The sequence below is a fragment of the Ixodes scapularis genome, unplaced genomic scaffold, assembly GCF_016920785.2.
Source record: "Ixodes scapularis isolate PalLabHiFi unplaced genomic scaffold, ASM1692078v2 ptg000932l_1__unscaffolded, whole genome shotgun sequence".
NCBI classification, from domain to species: Eukaryota; Metazoa; Arthropoda; class Arachnida; order Ixodida; family Ixodidae; genus Ixodes; species Ixodes scapularis.
The window spans coordinates 6,475-26,573 of record NW_024610071.1 but is presented as its reverse complement, the minus strand read 5'-3'; the positions used below and the strand labels follow the sequence as shown (position 1 = coordinate 26,573).

The 20,099-nt window shown below is 44.2% G+C and overlaps 2 protein-coding genes and 2 non-coding genes across 4 annotated transcripts; all 4 read left to right on the top strand.

The window, feature by feature from the left end:
- Positions 1–5,433: 5,433 nt before the first annotated feature.
- LOC115327643 (glycine-rich protein 3-like) lies at positions 5,434–10,497 on the top strand. Its single transcript, XM_029988680.2, has 3 exons — positions 5,434–5,549; positions 6,150–6,385; positions 10,201–10,497. The coding sequence occupies exons 2-3, from the start codon at positions 6,353–6,355 to the stop codon at positions 10,495–10,497; spliced, it is 330 nt and encodes a 109-aa protein (XP_029844540.2). The 5' UTR covers positions 5,434–5,549; positions 6,150–6,352.
- Positions 10,498–12,939: 2,442 nt separating this feature from the next.
- LOC121046452 (neuropeptide-like protein 31) lies at positions 12,940–15,790 on the top strand. Its single transcript, XM_040500694.1, has 2 exons — positions 12,940–12,958; positions 15,524–15,790. Exons 1-2 carry the CDS (start codon positions 12,947–12,949, stop codon positions 15,788–15,790), a joined length of 279 nt encoding a protein of 92 aa, XP_040356628.1. The 5' UTR covers positions 12,940–12,946.
- A 1,874-nt stretch (positions 15,791–17,664) lies between these two features.
- Positions 17,665–17,737, top strand: Trnat-cgu. Its single transcript has one exon. It is a non-coding gene; the product is annotated as a tRNA-Thr (tRNA).
- Positions 17,738–17,966: 229 nt separating this feature from the next.
- Trnat-ugu lies at positions 17,967–18,039 on the top strand. The gene has a single exon. It is a non-coding gene; the product is annotated as a tRNA-Thr (tRNA).
- Positions 18,040–20,099: the final 2,060 nt, after the last annotated feature.

Here is a 20,099-nt window from a genome sequence, read left to right as displayed (position 1 = left end):
TAAGCATGAGCATGTTGCTCTAAACGGTACTTGCACTGCACGAGCGCGCGTGCTTATCAAGGACGCTGAAAGGCCGGCACTCGCTCTTGTAGCTTCTGCTCCACTCGAATTAAAACTGAAACAGATTTACTTATTTGAAGTAGAAAAATAAGAGAAAAGGACGAAGTTTGCGCATTGCGAGTACATCCTTTTGCGTAGTACGAGTACAGTGTTGCTCAAGGCTAGCAAGGCATCTGCTCGATGAATCCCCGCTGTTCTCAAGGAAGGAGACTTCTACTAACGAGATTAAGCTGGCGAGACATCGAATCTATGATTCGTATCCCTCGTGCCATCAAGCGCCGAAGCTTCCTTTCCGAACGCGGTTTGCTGGATATTTCCAAAGTAGAAAAGAAACCCTTTAGGAAGCTATCCTGCTTAAAGAAGGACCTGGCTGTTCGGCATGCGGGCCTCCAAATACCAGCACCCGACAGATTGGCGCAGGGTGTTGTCAATCTGGCGAGACGCTTTGCATGGTTCTTCCTCGTCTGGCCTATCCCAACCGTCTGTTCGTACTTGGATGAGCGTTTGGACGGAACTTGTCGGTGTTCTTCAGTTCTCTGAACCTCATCGTGGGTCACATCAACGAGAGGTTCGGCCACCTGCTCGCTGACGTGAACAAACATAGGTGGTTGACCCTGGCGAAACTAGAGCTGTGCTCACAGGTGAGACCCTGCATGGTTTGTGTAAATTTCCCGTTTCCATTGTTTCTAGCGCAGCTGCTCTGTCTGGTGAAAAGTTACTTTTTTCTATACGCCAAAGGTGTACATGGGCAGTGTCAGGACAAGTCACGACGAGCGCGTTCGCAATCTATGAGTATTAGTAGGGCACTTTTATGAGCCCTCTTTGCTCTACTTTACGCTCTGCGAGAAGCATCGTCCCCCCCGCGCATGCGTGGCCCGCTCTGAGTTGGAGCGTATAGTTAGCGGAGTGAGCGTGCCCTCCGCTTCACAAGTTGTAGAGCGGACTGCCCTCAGCGTCCTTAGCGTGATCGCTTAGATCTCAAGATGGCTGCACTTACTCAATACGCGTCGATGTTTTTGACCGCGACCTCAGCTTGAAAGGGGCCGTATCAAGAAGTAAAGCGTACGCCCCGCGCGTAAAAAGTAAACCATTCGATTTGAGTTCTATGTAACACAAAACAGCATAATCAAACGAAGTGAACGAGTATCACTTTGCAACCAGCACGGCGTCGGTAAAGTCGTCGCGTTTTGTGGACGTCCTATGGCTATGCAGTCAGATGTACGGGTGCGCGTGCTTGAACGTCGATTATATCTGTGCATGCGCCCTCCTGTCGAAAATGCCACTGAAAGCTGACCACGAGCATAGCGCTCGCAAGCTGCACCAAAGAAACCATTCCCCCTCTCTTTATTTTTCCACACTCGCTCGCAACTTTTGAATTGTTTAACTTTCCTCAAGAAATGTTTGCATTGGATTTCCTTGGTAGATTTAGAAAATAATAGAAACTTGAATGCAGCCTTTTTAAAAGTGCAACCCATGGTGCCGCTAGTCTTCGAGGCCGCCTTATTTTGGCCAAGTGTCTTGGTAGCAAGAGAGCTACATCATTGTTTGTCGCGGATGCGAGTCTAAATGTATTAGACACGAATGCTGCGTCAATACTGAATATGAAATGGGTTCTAGTCACAAGTTTCGCACTAAAAGCGATGCCCAAAATATGGCGGCCGAATATGTTACCCGGTGGTGTTTTGAAAAGAGGTACCAATAACGGTCGAAAGAATATTCGACGTCAATTTTTTGTCTGGTGAAAACCAGACAGGCATAAACAATGCAAAATTTAGCAAACACAACCCTGGACTTCTAAGCGATAGTGGTAGATTAGAACAGTTTTTAGAAGTTTCGTTTTGAATTCCGGCGTAGCGGGCCTCGCATGCACAGTTTGACGGCCTCAAACCTTAGCAGAATTAAGGAACAACTATATATATATATATATATATATATTAATTTACGATACCCAATTTTTTACAACCCTAAAATGGAAATACACTTTATCTTAGAGGAGTAACAAGTCCCATATCACATGTTTTGGTAGTGTTTAAATACTGCTGTGTTGTAAGAGTGTTTTTCTTTGTCTTTTTTATTAGGCCTTCAAGGACAAGGGAACACCCCTGAACAACTGTTGGGGTTTTGTTGACCGCACAGCATGCCCATATGCCGTCCATCAAAAAAATCAGAAGACCACAAGAGGGTGCTCGTCGTGAAGCATCAGGCAGTGATGTGCGCAGACGGCATAATTTGACGGCTGGAAGAAACCTACAAAGACCATGGGCATTTTTTTGTTTGTTTAATATTAGAATGCATAAAATTATCACAGTAAATCATGTTCAAGCTTTTGTACTGAGCGAAATACCTGTCCAACTGGGCTGAAAGGCATCTAGAAATATTTTAATAAAAAAACGTTTACTAACGACTCCCATTTTACTTCTCAGATGTGCGTGTGAATATTGCATCTAACCAAATTACAGTGTTACTGTTGAATTCAGCATTGTAAAAGTAGACTATGTTGCGTGGCCTTCTATTGCAAGAAAAGACCGTAGCACAAGTGAGGCAAAAACTAGGCAGGAGCTTAAGCTGAAAAACGCACTTTCATAAACACACAAAAGAAATAAAAAGAAGTGTATAATCAAGCAAAATGGTTTCATGTCACCCCCCAAGGCAGATACATACACTGCGCTCCACCGTTAATACGAACATGAAAAAAATCGCTTTTATTTGCAGTTTATTTCTTTGACAGCTATTGAAAAAGCTGAAAATTTGTCGCTCAGATTAGTGCCCCAAACGAGCGCTTTATTCCACACCAATAGGCAAATGTCAGCCCCTCGAATTTAAGGTGAAAAATGAAAACAGGATATTGATTGTTACCACTAACAGTGTCGCGCAGTGTACATAAACACCAAGGCACCATATCACAAACCGAAGCATACGAAGAAGAAAAGACTCATTTTATTGGGAAAAATAAGTAGAGATATAAATGGAGCACTCGCTTTCGCTAATTTTCACTGTCTTGCTGCCTGAAGTAACCAAACAAAATATCTGTCCGTTTGCCGACTGCTTTAGTCTTTGGTCTTTAACCTTTAATTTTTGGCTCTGGAGAGCCGCGGCACCGCGGAAAGCAGCAGCCCGTACCACCGAGGCCCGCGGTGCCGCGTCTAGGGAACATGGTAATGTGATGAGGATATACGTGCAAGATGACGACGACATAGGTTGTTGGTATTGGGGAGGGTGGCAGTCCGATTCGCAGAAGTCCAGACTTCGTGGAGGCGGGTTGGGCGGGTGAGCAGCGAGCTATGAGGATCTTGCACGCCGTTCGATCAGTGCATGAAGGAGCGCCAGGAACATAATGGCGCTATTGCTCACTTGGGTCCACTGGGGTCAAAGAATCATGCTCCAAGGAGGTAGTCCAGCCGAAGTAGAAGCTGCCGCCTCCGAGGAACCGAGGCCCAGGGCTCGGGGCTCAGATTGAGACACCGCCGTCGCCCGGTGTGTCATCCTCTCAACGTCGTCGTCGTCATCTCGCATAGAAAAATCGAGCCCGCTGGCTTAGACAAGGCAGCACCTGTTCCCACCGTTCAGGGGCCGTACAAGGATTGCGGCCAGCGATTTCTCGAAGCAGCCAGAGGTTCTTGACTACCGTGAAACGTTTTCTGGGGGACGCCTTTTCAAACAAAGTCTGCGCAGCTTCTTAGTGCAGCGAGGTTCATAAGGGTCAAGCGCGCTCCCAAGCATGATTTCAAATAGCGAGCACCCACCTTACCAGAAAAGCACCATCTAGTGAACCTTCACTGAGAGTGGAACGTACTTCTCAAAATGGCGACGATAGCGGAGCTGACGCTCCACGCTCAAATCCCAGAGCGGGTCGCGCATGCGCGATGGCGACTCCGCTTTCCATAGAGCGGAGCGGGAAACCGAAAACGGTCTACTAAAACTCTCTAATAGCACAGAGAGCGACCGTGACGACGCGACAATCTAGTAAAAGCCAATTACTACACTGCCACTGAACTGGAACCCGCTACTGAATTGGAAAGTGAACGGGCTACGCACGCCGGGAGAGAACTATAACAGGGAGTTTTAGTAGACCGTGTTTCCCGCTCCGCTAGCCCTCCGCTACGAAGAAACCGCCACTGCGCTTGCGCGCCGATGGCCTTGGCTGTAGAGTTCCGGGTAGCGGATGGGCTTAGCGGAGCGGGAAACACGGTCTACTAAATCTCGCTAATGACGGCTGCAGCTTACGTCAGAAATGTTCCAAACGGGAAAACCAATGTGCACAAACCGCTACCCGGCATCCATCTTAAAAAATAAGCTCCGCACCAAAATTAAGACCGAAGAAGACAGTGCGCGTGGTAATCTTTGCACTGAAATTACAGATGAATATAGTTTTATCCTTAAAATACACAAACAAAATATTAGTGCGTTAAATACGTTTTCAGAAGCGATTTGTGTGGAGTTGAGGTACCTAATAATCCAAAAAAGTAAAAAACAGAAAATGTCTTTTTTTCTTGAACAGGTTTTGGTTAAAGACCATTAACAGATGTTTTCTGTATGACAACAGAAAATGTCTGTAAAATGCTTGTAATTTCACAGATATGTTTTACAGTAGCCTACAACATAAAGTCTGTAAAACCGTCAGACTTTGCACTACACTCGACGTGCTTCCTTACAGAAGTGGAATAAGAAATCTGCATCAACGCAATCCCAGTTCATTAATCAACAACTCCTTTTCTGTGGAACGCCTGAGCGGTTCCATCACACCCTGCTCTTTTATCCGAGCGCACTCAATTTTCCTCGAGGTTCGCTAAAAAGTACTTAACCGCACTTCTTTTTTTTTTTAACCGGAAATTAAATGCGATTTCGTATTTTTTGTTTCTTCCTCCCTTCGTCTCCTCGCTTCACGGCATATCTGTACCGCCGAAACGCGGAAACGATAGGAACCACCCATTACAATGGGCGTCCCGCCTGGGTCTCGTTCAATTCTCTTTGATGTAGACTCGAGCCAATAGCACCTGGAAGACAAGGCCTGTTGCCAAAACGTCGTCACTATAGTAGATCCACGCAGCGTGGCCCATAGCTCGCGTCAGTATCGCCGCTAGTGCGTCTTGCAGGGTCTTACAAGTGCGACGCTGAGCACGTGGCGACGCCAGACACAGGCGTCTGCCACTTTATGGCGACTCTTGCCGAGCTTCAGCACGTTTGCGGCTTGGGGCGGGCCCACGAGCGATGACGTCATCAGCAGGCCTTGCGTTGAGCGCGACGGCAAACGATCGACGTTCGACACGGCGATTCCGAACAAAAGGCGCCGTCTTATTTCCTGGTGCTTCGGAGAAGCGTGACGGCTGAAACTGACCATTCAGTGCGGGATGCGCTTTTGGTCACGTGGTTTCTTGGCGCTGTTCTCGTTATGAAGACGCCTATAAAAGCGACGAGACGGCAGAAGGGATTCGTCTTTCGCGCGCGTGGATGTAACCGGGGGTTTTAGCAGCTTCAACATGAGGACAATCGTGAGTATGAATGTCGAATTTTGGTGTTGCACTCGATATCACTATCGTCTGGTTTAACTTTTATTAAGCAGGCGTGAAACTCGCATAAATTTTTTTTGTGTGCTTGGGACACACACACACACACACACACACACACACACACACACACACACACACACACACACACACACACACAAACAGACAATGTTTTCTTCACATTAACTGAAGAGCGTGTTGGTAACAATGACGGGCAACAGAAAGAATAAAACAAACTTCGCCCAAGTGTGGCCCTTGCGGTCAGGACCAAACTCCAAAGTTACAAAACCTACCGTTATTGAATTCAAAAGTTATAACCCATTTCTGCAAATCTTCAGCGAAGAAACGGCAAACTCCACCGGCCTTATATTCTCATTTGAAAATTTCCGAAAATCGCTGATAACTTTCGAATTAGATGAGAGTAAGTCCCGGAACTTTGCCATCGTGTGCGAATCGGTAGCGGTACATTTGGGCGGATAATTGTGCGGTGAGAAAAACACGCTTCTTTTTCTAACCATGATGGTGCCATCATATATCTGAACTACAGACTGAACCTTACACATATCCTTGTCTTTCTTCCAATAGCTGCTAGCTATGGTGATCTTGCTGGACGCAATGGCTGCAGTCAACGCTGGTCATCTGGAACACCACCACGAAGACCTCGGCCACCACGAACACCACGGATTCCACTTCAGTCACGCCCAGAGCTACATCTATGACAACCAGAAAGCACATCACGGATATGGGGGACACGACGAACACGGAGGAGGTGGCTTCCGCCGCTGAGAATGACTATCGGAGGCCTCGATACTCGCCATGTGGTACGTCATTGTTGTCGATGTTGGCTAAATGTCCTCTTTAATGCGCCTTTAAGCCAAGGTTTTACTGCTCATACATCATACAGAAAACACTGTCTATACCGACATTGTCTGATACGCGTTTCTTCCTTTATGACACATTGGTGATTCAGAAACTGCCCGCAGACATGCTTGAGCGCCGTGACACTGAGCATGAACGTGTGAGAGCGCATACTTTTTTTTTTTTTTACGTCTAAGTATATGTTAGGGCGTGCCATTCGTCGAGTTCCCCTCGTAGATGGCAGAGATTGGCCGTCCGGAGTGCCTCCTGGGAAAGTAAACGCTCTAGATTTTTTAGATTGTAGTCCGTTGCAACTTAGGTGCTATACAACACGGCACTCCCCCCCCCCCCCCCCCCCCATTAAAAACGGCAAACGGAATACCGCCCCCCCAACCCCCCCCCCCAAAAAAAAAAAAAAAAGAGAAAATTCCGAAAGAAAAAATGTGTTATTGAATCTCGGTACAAAAACGCGCAACTCTTCATTCGTCAAGGGAGGGGTAGAGCATCCGTTATCTCCACCTTGTACCCAATGCGCACCGACTCATTAAACAATAGAGAAAAGACAGCGTTACGTTCGGAGCCTCTCCTGCAATTCGTAGGGGCCCGATACCTTATGGTCACTTCGAGCTTGAGGAACGCACGGCGTGACTTACTATGTTCGCACGTCTTGCTTCGGGATTCGATCTTCGGCACTCTTCTCGACTAACGCCGCAACCTTGTTTGCTGGAGGCCGATAATTAGAAGCCCGAGACCTGCCACTTCCTGGGTGTCTTAAGGTGTCGGCGACTGTGGGGTGCCTTTTACGTGTACGCACCTACTTCACCCTCTTACTCTTTCCTCTATGATTATTCAAAGTGTGCCACGATTAGCTAAACGTATCGAGCCAAAATCAAATCACTGATGCGACCGTGCGCGGCACAACAGGCATCTTTCTTACGTCAGAATTTAATTTATAAAAGGAAAGTTTTCAGTTACCTTTCAGCGCAAGACACGGCTGTCAATGAAACAACCGCGCTTTGAGTTGGACGATGGATGGCCGAATTGTCCCATCAGCGGGTCAAGCGACAGGGGGGAATAAGATACCTCATATCGTAAAAAAGAGAATGATAGTAGATTGACTTCAGATATACAGAAAAAGGTGGACATCCCAACAAGAGAGGGGAATAATTAAGAAAACATTTTTCGCGTTTCAAATGCCGAGTAAGCACAAAAAAAGAACAACAACAAACAAAGGTAGTAGCTTGAAAACGAACTTTCTAGGAAGATTAATACGAGCCGATGTTTCACTAAGAGACCTGGCTATGTATGAAGGCGCAATAAAGAAGCCAGGTCTCTTAGCCGAACGTTGCCGTCCATTCCAGAGCCCATCAAGAACTTCCCTTAGAAAATCTTGTAACTGCTAGAAAGATGAGGGCCATGTGTCGTGTAAAAGAGAATTTGTACCAGATGAAACGTGCAGGTGGCTATTTAGATCAACTCGAGGAATTAACTTGCGCGAGACTGCGTTAAAATGACCCTTGGCAAAGCTACTACGGGCCAGGATCATCAGCCTTTGCAGTCTTTTTTTTTTGTACGTGTAGAATCAACAGGGGAGATCTGGGAGTCTTTCCATGTGCAGTTCAGGTTTTTAAAAAAAAAAAAAAAAAAAAAAAAACCCGACAAAGCATACAAACGTAGTAAAAATAAACAGTATTTTAGTAGTGACATGATTTTTTTTTGTTGCTTTACAGTGAAAAAGTCAACAGTGCTCATGACCGGTGGAATCAACATTCGCCACCCCAAAACTTCAAGTTGTAAATATGTAAAAAAAAAAAGAAACAATAAAAAAGAAAACAAAAAGGATAGAGGAGTGCCTCTTTCTGCTAGAAATGTATAAACGAAATTTAGAGGTGTAATTAATATAACCAGTAATAATATATATATATATATATATATATATATATTATATGGCAAGTGTCTTCTTGAATGACGGAGCTGAGAGGGCAAGGTGAAAGCCCTGATGACGTCTGTTGTCCAACCACCCGGTGCTGGAAGAGCGCACGAGCACACGCACACACAGACATGTCAACCACACCCGCGCACGGACGTCCAAGCCTTCGGTGTTCAAAAGCTGCGATAAAGAAAACAGCATGCTCGAAGCACAGTAGTATGTTGCCCGATGTTGCAAGATAATGCGTGATATAGCTAATCAAATTGGATTCGACGCTACGCTTTTGTTACGGTCGCCGTCTATACATGTAAGCCACGTAACGTGTACACAAAGTCGACCGACGGACGGAAATTGTGTGGCCCCGTATTCTTTTCGCCCGGAAATCGTGGGCACTTTGTTTGACCCGGATCGAGAACTCAAGCAGAATTGGAAGATTTGACAGCCGCGCTATTCTCGAAAAGTAAATGAACAGTATCGGCTAGACAGGGAGGAGCCCCTATGCTTCTTTCACCCCCAAGCTGGCAGTGTGGTGCGAGCGACGCGCTCACCGAGCCAATGCAAAACCTCACTTTCAAGGCCTGAGCCCGCTCTCTGCGCGTGGGTGCGGGCTGGAGCAAGACCACGTGGCGAACGATATACTTATGGTTGGTCCAACGAGCACCTATATAGCTTTCAACGCACTGTCAGCTTAGGGGTGAACGGAACATAGATCAGGCTTTGACGGGAACCGTCCAGTCGTGACTGCGGGCCAAGGTGTGTCGTCAAAACAGACCGTTACGTCACCCACTGAATCCGTTTCCCACCATTGCATGGCTATATAAGAAGCGTAGCTCTGTCCGGCCGCTGAGAACATTCGTCTTTAGGATTCCCTTTGGTGACCCTGGAGAAAGCATGAGTTTCCTTGTACGTGAGTCAAGCCATTCCTGCAACTAACGTGTAGTGAAATATTTTCTGTTTTGAGTATGAAACATAGTTTAGAGGTCTTTTCAGGCGTCTGGTCTTCACATATACAGCTGAAATGGTCGCGTCAAACGCAAAGGCGATTTCATTGAAATTTAAAATGTTAATGATTTCTTTAAAATTTACCTTTAGACTCGAGTATAAGATTATTCTTTGAGTGCTCATAGTTGAAAATCTTGCGACAAAGCTGTAGATATCATAAACTATACCCGCTGTTTAGGCTTTTCGTGGTCGCGAGGTTCCTAATGGGGCATTATTGAAATATTGTCTCTTGTGACTGTTTTATCGAAAAATATTGTTTAAGTTAGGGTGAACAATGCTTGTCTATTAAAACAACAACGTTTCAATTTACATTAATCCTTTTATTTTGAAGAATGTGGTCATGGGTAGATAAGGTACGAATACACGAAAGGACAAAAACACAGGACTTCTTTCATTTAGCAACAACATATGGTGTTGCTAAATGAGAGAAGTTTTGTTTCCGTCCCTGCCTTTATGTTTTTATCCTTTTATGCATTCGTATCTAATTCAGCAACACATTGGTTTTCAATTATAGAGTAGATAAACAAGTTTATTGATGTAGCACATGTTCAAATTGCAAATACACTGATCGATGCTAACAACATTGAATGGGTGTAAAAAAGTGTCGCGTACATCACATGATTTACAAGACGCTTTTACCTCCTGATGTCTCGTACACTCCACTCGTTATGTTCAGCGATATCAAGGGCACAGGGGTAAGATTGTCAACAGAGAATGGCATTGTTTCTAGACCACTTTCTCAAGCAAAGCTCATCTCTAAAGCTATGTGTTAGTGGCCACATGCCTTCGGCATCACTGTGCAGAACTCTTGCAGATGAAGCGTATGCATTCAATCTTTTTCCAAAGGTTCTGAACGCCGCCATATTAATGGTCCTGGTGTTGGTTAACGCCGGTGGCTACGGAGGCTACGGCGGCGGTTCGGGCACAACTCACCACTACGACAACCAGAGAGCAGGTGGCTATGGAGGTGGCTACGGCGGCGGCTACGGCGGTGGATACGGTGGTGGCTATGGCGGGGGCTACGGAGGCGGCTACGGACTTGGAGGATTCGGATACGGTGGAGGCTACGGCGGCGGATATGGAAGAGGTTTCAAGTACGGCGTGTCGGTGTCCCATGGTGGATACGGTGGCTATCATGGATAGATTTTGGGCAAACTGTAGTATTTTTTTTCTTTTTCGAAAGGGTAGTTGGCTTGACTGAATGGTAACTTAGCAGTGGTCCGATATTCGACTCTTCTTAAGCCCCCTGTTGCTAGAAGTGTTTCCGTTTGTGAAATAAAATATATTTCCAAGCCCAATATGTCTATGTGTTTCTGCGCTTTTTTTTTAAACACTTTCGACATAATTCTTTTTGCGTACATACTATTTCTACCTTATATACTTGTCTTATCTAAACAAGAACAAAAATTTCACAGCAAATCATTTTATGAAAATCATTATTTGTGATCGCACAACAAAATAGTGCCTTTATGTATTTTTTTTATTTCTTGCATACTGTTGGTCTTCTCCGTCCATCGACACAAAAGAGTTATGTGAAGTAAATTCCTTTAACCTCTTCGTACAGTCATGCTGAATTTACTCCATTCATTTCTTTTTATATTCTGTCAACATCAATCTAAAAAATGTACCGCGAATTGCCCTACAATTGTGCTGCTACATGAAACTTTCTTGGTTTAGCGCTAGTGGTTTGGCACCACTAGCGCTAAACCAATTGTTTAGTGGAGTTAGAGTTAGTTAGAGTTAGAGCTAGTGAGCTGGAGTTAAATTAGTTAGAGTCAGTTAGAATCAGTTAGAGCTAGTTAGAGCTGGAGTTGGAGTTAGAGTCAGAGTTAGAGGTGCTAACTAACAAGCGGGTACGCTTTTTGTGGCTTCCACTTTACCTGAAAACCTAACCTGAAAACGTTCCACGTTAATGAAAAAAAAATAATAAACGCGCCCAAAGGGCAGCAAAGCACTCTTACAAGGGAATGCTCGCTATATGTACTGACAGCGTAAGAAATGAAAGGTGCGGCTTATCGCGTTTCTTGCTTCGTGATTGGTTATTCGTCTTTCTTATTGGCTAATGCTGCACTCTCATTGGCTGCGGGTAGATAATGTGATGATCAGGACTCGCCATGCCCTGATTTTTTAGAAGTTATCAGTGACTATAGTTACTTTCAAACGTAGAGTCTTTGTGCTGGTGGCCAGACAGTCCAAACAAAGAGCGTGACTCGATGTGTTTATTTCCGTTTGTAAAGCAGGTCCAATATTGGACGTGTAGCGCGCTACTAAAATGCATGCAGCGGAAGCAGACGTCGATGTAATTTATTTACACTAAAAATTCCCATGAGTGTGCTTTCTTGTAGAGCACGCAGGACGCCAAATGAGAGAGCTGAAAACGTAGTGAGAGAAAACATTTTGACTGCGGTGTGGCGATGACTACGACCCTTTATTTGCTTACGTCCTGCTCGCACACTTCAATTTGAAATCGAAACGTTCCTTCCCGATATTGTGAAAAGATATAACTTACTGACCATCCGCGCAGTCTCGGTCGAAAGCAGACGTAGCATTTTAGGGTTGGGCTACAGCTGCGTTGGCTGCTACGATTTAATTGTTTTAAAATTACACTCATCATGAATTTACAGGTCGGCTGGCACATGTTGGTTTCTGGCATGGACGTGTATGCAGTAAGCAGTAGTTCACCGAGGGTGAGGGTGGAAGGGGGGGGGGGGGTTAAAAGATGTAAAAACACGCCGGTGTCGTTCAAGAGGAAGGTCAGCAGTTCATCCCAATTCATTCCAGACACCGCTATTACTACGTCACTTCGTTAACTCCAGCTTTTGTCTTCCGCCGGACTCTGCAGCTGGTATAGGCGTTTAAAGAGCAAAGCAAACCACTTTACCCTGTTAGAACTTATGATGAGTTGCAATGAACGCTACGGGTCACTGCAACCTATCCAATGTCGTCTGTATGTCAGGTGACTTTCTGGAGCGGAGCACCGGCGCGCGGGACGCGTATTCGGCGATACGTTCACAGTGTTGGATTGGCTAAGACGGCTCGTAACGTCCATAGCGAGCTATTGCAAGGGAAAACGGACTACAGTCAAAGGTGCCATTTAACGAGGAAGTCGAGTAAGTCAAGCCGAAACATTTTATTTTTCGTCAGCTGCCCAAGGTGACGGGATCAAAAGCACTCCCACGAAACACCACAATAGAAAGTTTTTTTTCTTTGTTTGTTGTTTTGTTTCTGCAGCTTTTCACTCGAAAACTGCAGAAAGCAACAAAGAAAATTTGTTCGGCGCATATCTCCACACTTCGTACACACATTTAGTTTTTTTTTTTTTTTTTTTTTTTTTCTCCGCAAAAGCGCGGTCGCCACTTCGAGGGGAAACGTCAAGTGTAGGTTATCTCTGACATGTTACGAAGGCGTATTTAATGGACCGTGCCTACCTCGGGAACCAGTCTTAAAGCGACAATTTTCGTTTTGGTACACCACGTGGAGGCTGAGACACTCGAAAGCGCTGCCCGATCGGTCGCCCTTCGGGGCAGTATAAAAGGGAGACCCTGGGAGGCCGAGAAGTCAGTTCCTTCCGCAACTCCGCAGCAGTTTAACCATGAGGACTCTGGTGAGTACAGCCCGGAGTTATGACACCTCGCACTGGATACCCCCGGATACTGTTGCTTCAAACCTTTCTAGAACTCTCTTCCTTAAAAAATAGCATTGTGTCTTTAACTTTAAAGGCCTGTTCACACACTTGGGTTTGCTGAGGACCGACGGCGAGAAAACACGCTGGCATACTGGCGACATCTGTGAGGTGGCCCTAAAACTGCGTTTCACTAGAGCGAAGGTTTCGAGGCATTTGCAACATCAAATGTACGTACAATCTATGAGATGTGGTCGTTTATAAGTTACAACGTTGTCACAAGTTTTTCGGGCTAAAAAAGAAAGAAAGATGCGCTAAAGAACATGAAGAAGGAAGAGCAGCGGAGCTGTACTATGAGCGATCTATGAGAGACGGCGGCAACCAGACAACGGGCAAGCCGGTTGTTTGGTTGCCGCCGCGGTTCATAGATGGCAGAAGCTGTCCAGAGGGTTGTGTCGAGATGTATTTGTCCACGAACACGAAACTAGGAACGCAGCCCTTAACACGTCCTTTGTAAAAAGAAGAAAATATACGGAGACTGCATGCAAATGTTCCACGGCTTCCTGATAGATAGCGGCAGTGTGTTCTCGCGCTAAAAAGAGATTTTAGGAAGTTTTAAGGCACGCGGTCTGAAGCAGTAGCAAGCGTATGACCCAGCCTTAACACGGAGTTCTGTTGCGTGAAGATTATGTTACGTGACTGATAGCAGGGATTGTATTCGCCTATGTTTGTGCTAGCGGCTTCAGTGAGGTCGCCATGCACGGTAAAAGCCTCGATTGAATCCGTAAAGTAAGAACAGATATTGACGAAGTAGAACGCGTACAGTCCCATGACAATGTAAACGTTTTTTGTTTCACACAATAGGTCACCTTTTTGAAACAGATGACGTTACGAATATCTTCTGGCACCCCATTGCAAAACACCCTGGGAGGTTTAAGAGAGAAATTGTCTTTTTGGTTTTTAAAGGAAGCTAGCAACGTTGAATGTAACCTTGCAGTTAATTGCCAGATATTTCGCTATTCAATAATTGTCCAAATAAACCGACGAAGAGGATGATGAAATAATAGTAACATAAAAAGAATCGCCTTGATTTTATAACAGAGGAAACTTTCATGGCTAATTCGTTTAGATGACTCTAGTCGCTAACCGCGTTATTGCTCGGCAGTTAATAAGATGACGACATTCTGCATCCAGAACACAAAAGAAGGAACGACGAGGCAAGTAAAGTGGTGAAAATAAAGCACGCCCTGAGTTTCTTCAGCTTTCATTCACTGTAAAAATGTACCCCACAAACTGAAAAAAAAAACACAAAAAAAACAAAAACAAAAACAACAAGCGGTGTATATAACATGGGAAAGTATTTCATGCCAACTTTGTTCGCTGATGGCAGTTCAGCGGAACAAATGAAAGCATCGCGTCTCTGTAGCTATCCATGACAGACTGACAGTCGAAAATACGCAAGAGTCGACAAACCATTCGCTACGTTGTATTGGCTGAAGCTGCAATATTGCTTATCGAAAAGAAATAATAATTATCGGTGCTGATTGGGGCCTACATTTCCGGTCTCATCGGTGCAACTTTCGTAGGATTCTAATAAACTGTTTAGTAATTGGCAGCTTAGTGTCGACACTGCGTCACTGATGTAATGACCCCAAGGGATAATGCCATTATAGGGACCAAGTGTAGGTCCTACACATTTATTTACACTATTTACACTTTACAATATCTAACGCTATGAAAGATATCTTCGGAGGAGTTGCTTTGGTACCCACCGAGATCGTCGGCCGTGCTGCACGCTCTGTCCAGTGTCGTGCGCTCCCCGACCATGCGCTCCTCTTCTCTTCTTGGCGCTCGGCGCCTTACACCATTATCACTCTTCAATTGTTGAAAAGTGGTGAGCTGGGCAAGTTAGTATGATGACATTTTTAATATGACAGCGCACGAAGGACAAAGAAAAAGGATTGGTGTGTTTATGTTTAAACAGCCGGAAGTTAGTCTGCCTCGTTGGGGCGTCTAGTGTCTGAGCTGTAGATGAGCAATTTAGCCAATGCTGTAGAACTGCTAGCCTGGGGTCTTGAACTGCACCACGCTGTAGTGATACACGACCGCACGCCGGTACGATGCTCCTCCAGATCGAAACGGGCAGGGGTGGGGATTGAGCCAAGGATCTTTGGGCTCTGCAGCGTGAGCTTTCACTCAGGAAAAAAAGCAAAAGAACGCAGGAGACACAAGTGCTGACCTGCGTTTTTATATCGCGTGCCTTTTCGATGATTTCGTCTTCTTTCTTCGTTTATTATATTTCGATTGCGAGTCAGCGCTTGCGTGTCTTGTACGTTCCTTTTCTTCCTTTTTGCGCTGTTATGTCCAACAAGCTACTCTCCAATTGTGCATGATTAGTGTCATATTAAAATTCAAATTGCGTCAGTCGTATTTTTGCGAAAGCAAACAAGTGAAATTTTGCTTTTTGCCCCCAAAGTTTAATGCTTTTAGTGAGATAGCGGTGTTGTGATAAGAGCCTTCAAACCTAATTTTGTTTTCTTGCTCCAGTTGTGCTGCCTTGTCGTCTTTGTGGTCGTCGCCGTAGCCAATGCCGGCTACGGACACGGGGGCTACGGCCACGGCGGCTACAGCCACGCCATCACCCACCACTACGACAACCAGAGGGCGCACTATGGCTATGGCGGCTACGGACACGGCGGATATGGTGGATACGGTGGATACGGTGGACACGGCGGTTATGGCGGCTACGGTGGATACGGTGGATATGGCGGCTATGGCGGGTACGGTCACGGATACGGTGGGTTCTACGGTTGAACCCAGTGAGAATTGACAACGATGCAACGAAGTGGGTCTCTTCATTAGGGCAACAATAAACTATATATTATACGTGAACCAAAGTATTTCTTTATTCCTTTTAAGTAGAACGTTTTCTGGTTATATAATAGCAACTGTGATTAACGTCGGAGTCTGAAAAAATTGAATGCTTCTTTTTTGTGTCCAAGCCTGACGACATCACGAGAATAAAGTGACACGTACGAAACATGTATTTCAAAAAAGCCGGGAAGGATCCAAGTAATTACGGAAGATTTCACTATTACAATAACAACTCGCACTGCGTTTGACGATGATGCGGTGATTTGTGTCGTCTTTGGTCACTGCGTAACACATGAACTGTATAAGGGCAAAGTCAGCGGATAAATTCGTTTTGGATTAAATTGGACCAGGTTCGTTTTTGTCTGCTAGAATGGCGGGAGTATTCTATTTTAGCAATTAGAAACCTGCCACAAGTTCTAGCTTGTTAGATTTTGTAGAGAATATATAAAAATCAGAAACAAAATTTGTTCTTACTGAAATACGTATATATAAGTACGCATAATAGGTGCATTTTGTTTTATATTCTAGTCCATGAGAATTCGAATGAAATAGCCAAGATAGCAGGGTTTGCACCATGTTTCATATATTTAACTTTGCGCGAAAGTCACAAAATGATGACCACCACATTTTTGATTCACAGAAATGCATAGTCTCATCTAAGGGAATCCTGAGACATTAAATCTCTGAGTCAATTTGCTTTTGAATATTTGTATCATGTCATAAACCGCCAAAAGATACACAAAGAGTGTCTTGAAAATAAGCGGCCACATAGCCGCCGTGCATCAGAGTATGTGAAGTGTTTAGCTAACTGCGAAGGTCGCAGTCGGGCCAAACCTAATTTCACAGCGTTATTGTCAAGTGAATCATGTCTGCTTTGTACTTGAGTTATTTTCAGGGGTGCCAAACCTAACCGAACCTAACCTTTCAGACTTGTACGTAGGCCAACTCTTACTCTACTAAAGTTACTGTAGTTTAACTAGGTTTCCGAGTAGTTCAGTGACTTTCAGTTACATTTTTATTTCGGTAATTAGTAGTTTACTTTAGTTGCTTTTTCCGTGTAACTTCTACCCAAATTACACATTGCCTTTGAATTTTAATGATAGGTTTACTTATCTGCAAACATTCCTGCATAAAAGATATAAGACGTTGGAAGATCAGTTGATATTTGCAAAGAGGTTGAAGCATGTGGCGTAGGCAGGGAAGGGTAAGGGGGAGATTTGGAGAACCTAAAACCCCGTCAAATTTTTACGAGCCCCCCGCTGCAACAACCCTGCTACGAGGCGCGGGGAGCTGACAGACACGTTGCAAGTGAGGCCGAGTAACTGTGGGATTAGTGCCGAATACTGGCACTTCTTTGCGCCCCGAAGCTCAAGGAGACTTGACTTATTCGAAGATAGGGCTTGTCCCCGCTTCATCCCAATGTAGGAACTCTCTTTATAATTATGATGCAATTCAATGCAAAGGTGCAAGCGAGCTGGACAAAAATGACGAAAGTAATCCCTGGAGAAGGGGAACAAGAGGGACAAAGGACAAACATAAATCTCCAAACACAGCTAGGTGACTGGTGAGCGACCGAAAAAATCCGCCTGGTCCGGGTATCGAACCCGGGATCTCTCCATTACAAGTGGAGCGCTCTACCAACTGAGCTAACCAGGGGTTAAACGTCAGTAGAGCAAACGGGTTTTATCAGCTGCCACCAGTCGAACACCAACAAGGGTGAAGCTTGCAATTTAACTTTAAATTGCAAGCTTCACCCTTGTTGGTGTTCGACTGGTGGCAGCTGATAAAACCCGTTTGCTCTACTGACGGCTAACCCCTGGCTAGCTCAGTTGGTAGAGCGCTCCACTCGTAATGGAGAGGTCCCGGGTTCGATACCCGGACCAGGCGGATTTTTTCGGTCGCTCACCAGTCACCTAGCTGTGTTTGGAGATTTATGTTTGTCCTTTGTCCCTCTTGTTCCCCTTCTCCAGGGATTACTTTCGTCATTCTTGTCCAGCTCGCTTGCACCTTTGCATTGAATTGCATCATAATTATAACTTTAAATTGCAAGCTTCACCCTTGTTGGTGTTCGACTGGTGGCAGCTGATAAAACACGTTTGCTCTACTGACGTCTAACCCCTGGTTAGCTCAGTTGGTAGAGCGCTCCACTTGTAATGGAGAGGTCCCGGGTTCGATACCCGGACCAGGCGGAGTTTTTCGGTCGCTCACCAGTCACCTAGCTGTGTTTGGAGATTTATGTTTGTCCTTTGTCCCTCTTGTTCCCCTTCTCCAGGGATTACTTTCGTCATAGGAACTCTCGCCCACTACACGAGGCGTACACACTGCATGCATCCTCACTCAAAGGAGGCAACAAAATGCAGCACCCGCTCTGAAGCTCATCCGGTGCTTCCGTAGTTTGTTCCGTACTTGAAGAATCACGTGCTGAAGGGCAACTCAAAGGTAAACTTTTGGCGTTTCCTCGGCTTCCCAAAACTCAGAATATGCAGGTGTTCCAAGATTCAAAGATCGCTCGAAAAACCTTAGTAATACACCAACTTTTTTACATAAAAAATAAACAAGCAGTGTGAAAGTACTTTAAGCACGTGGTACTTAAAGTACTACTTCAAGTATATGGTTTAAAAATTGTACTTGAAGAACATTTTCATAGCATGTACTTGTACTTTACTGAAGTATTGTTTCTGGCACTTTCCAAGGAAAGTACAACTTCCAAGTACATTCCCCAAATTTGAGAATAGATAAATAAATGGTGTATCTTCATGTGAAAATGCGCTATCATCTTTGGAGACGTGGTCATTTCTCTCAGTAAAGAAATGGAAACTATAAAAACGATAGAGTTAAGCATCTTATAAGTTAATTGTGTTAAATAGTTTGTCAGCGAGAGTAAAACAACCTGTGGTGACTTGAATTTATCTAATATTTGCTGCCATTTCTGAAAAAAAAAAAAAAAAAAAAAACAAGAAACAGATGCACTTTTGATACCTTTTGGAGCTATGCATACCAGTTAAAAAAAGCTATATTGGGTGAAAGGGCAGCCTGAAAGATTGTGTTAAAAAGTACTTGCACTTTACTTTAAAAGTACACTGTATTTATAGTACTTTAGTTTAAGTACTTTGCATCTGGTGTACTTACTACTTTACTTGAAATGCATAACCTCTCATTTACTTCGCACTTTACTAAAGGCGCAAAACCTCTCATTTACTTTGTAGTTTAATTAAGTACTTTTTAGATGTTCTTTACGCAACACTGTGAACTAGCAAACACAGTGTGCAATATTAAGCTTAGGCAGTGTTAGACCTGAAAAGAGAAATGATAATCCGCAGTACATCATTGATAAGAAAATAAAAACTACAATACAATTAGGCACACAGAAGCAGAACCAACTATTAAAGCATATCTGTGAAAACACATGCTGCTTATTATTTAGGTAGCGGAATTTTGCTAACAGATCAAAATCTGTGTACTTTTTTGTTACTATAAAAATATATAAACGTAACTGCAAAAGTAACTCGCTAATTTTTTTCGGTAGTTTGTCAATTACTCAATTACTTTCCATTTGAGTAATTTCCACTCTACTAAAATTACTTTTTAGGTGAATACTCAGTAACCTAAGTAAATTAATTTGTTTGAGTAACTTGTACGTTTCTAACCTGACCTAACCTAATGTAATATAATCTAGCCTAACCTAACCAAACTTATCGTATGCTAATTTACGGAATAACACGCTTGCTATAAAACGCGCAGAAAAAAACAAACAAAACACGCTTTGTTTTTCAAATATAGAAGTTCCTCAAATAAGAAAACATGAGGCTTCTGTGTCGTGTCGTCCAATGTTCTCCCCAGTCTTTTGGGTTTTGTCTATTATGTTCAACCATCACCAGCTTGTTTGCGTCCCTAACGTTTTTTTTTCCCATACGGGTTACTATTGACATAAAAAATGTCAAAGCAAATGTTTTAAGGGCTCTCTTATTATAAAAATTACTAAAGAAAGTAATTGTGTTTGGTAACAACATGCTGCTACCAAACACAGCGCTTATCAAACTTTGATCATCATTGCGAAAACAACAAGCAAACAAACCAAAAAATCTCGCCGATTGACAAAAACAATTTCCCCGAGGTGAAGATTAACGAAAGAATAAATTAATTTCCAACTATCAAATTTGGGCATCATCATCGCGCTGACCATGCGAATGCAAGTGCTCAGTCTTTCTCGCTGGCTTTTGAATTATAGAATTTAGAATTAAACATCTAT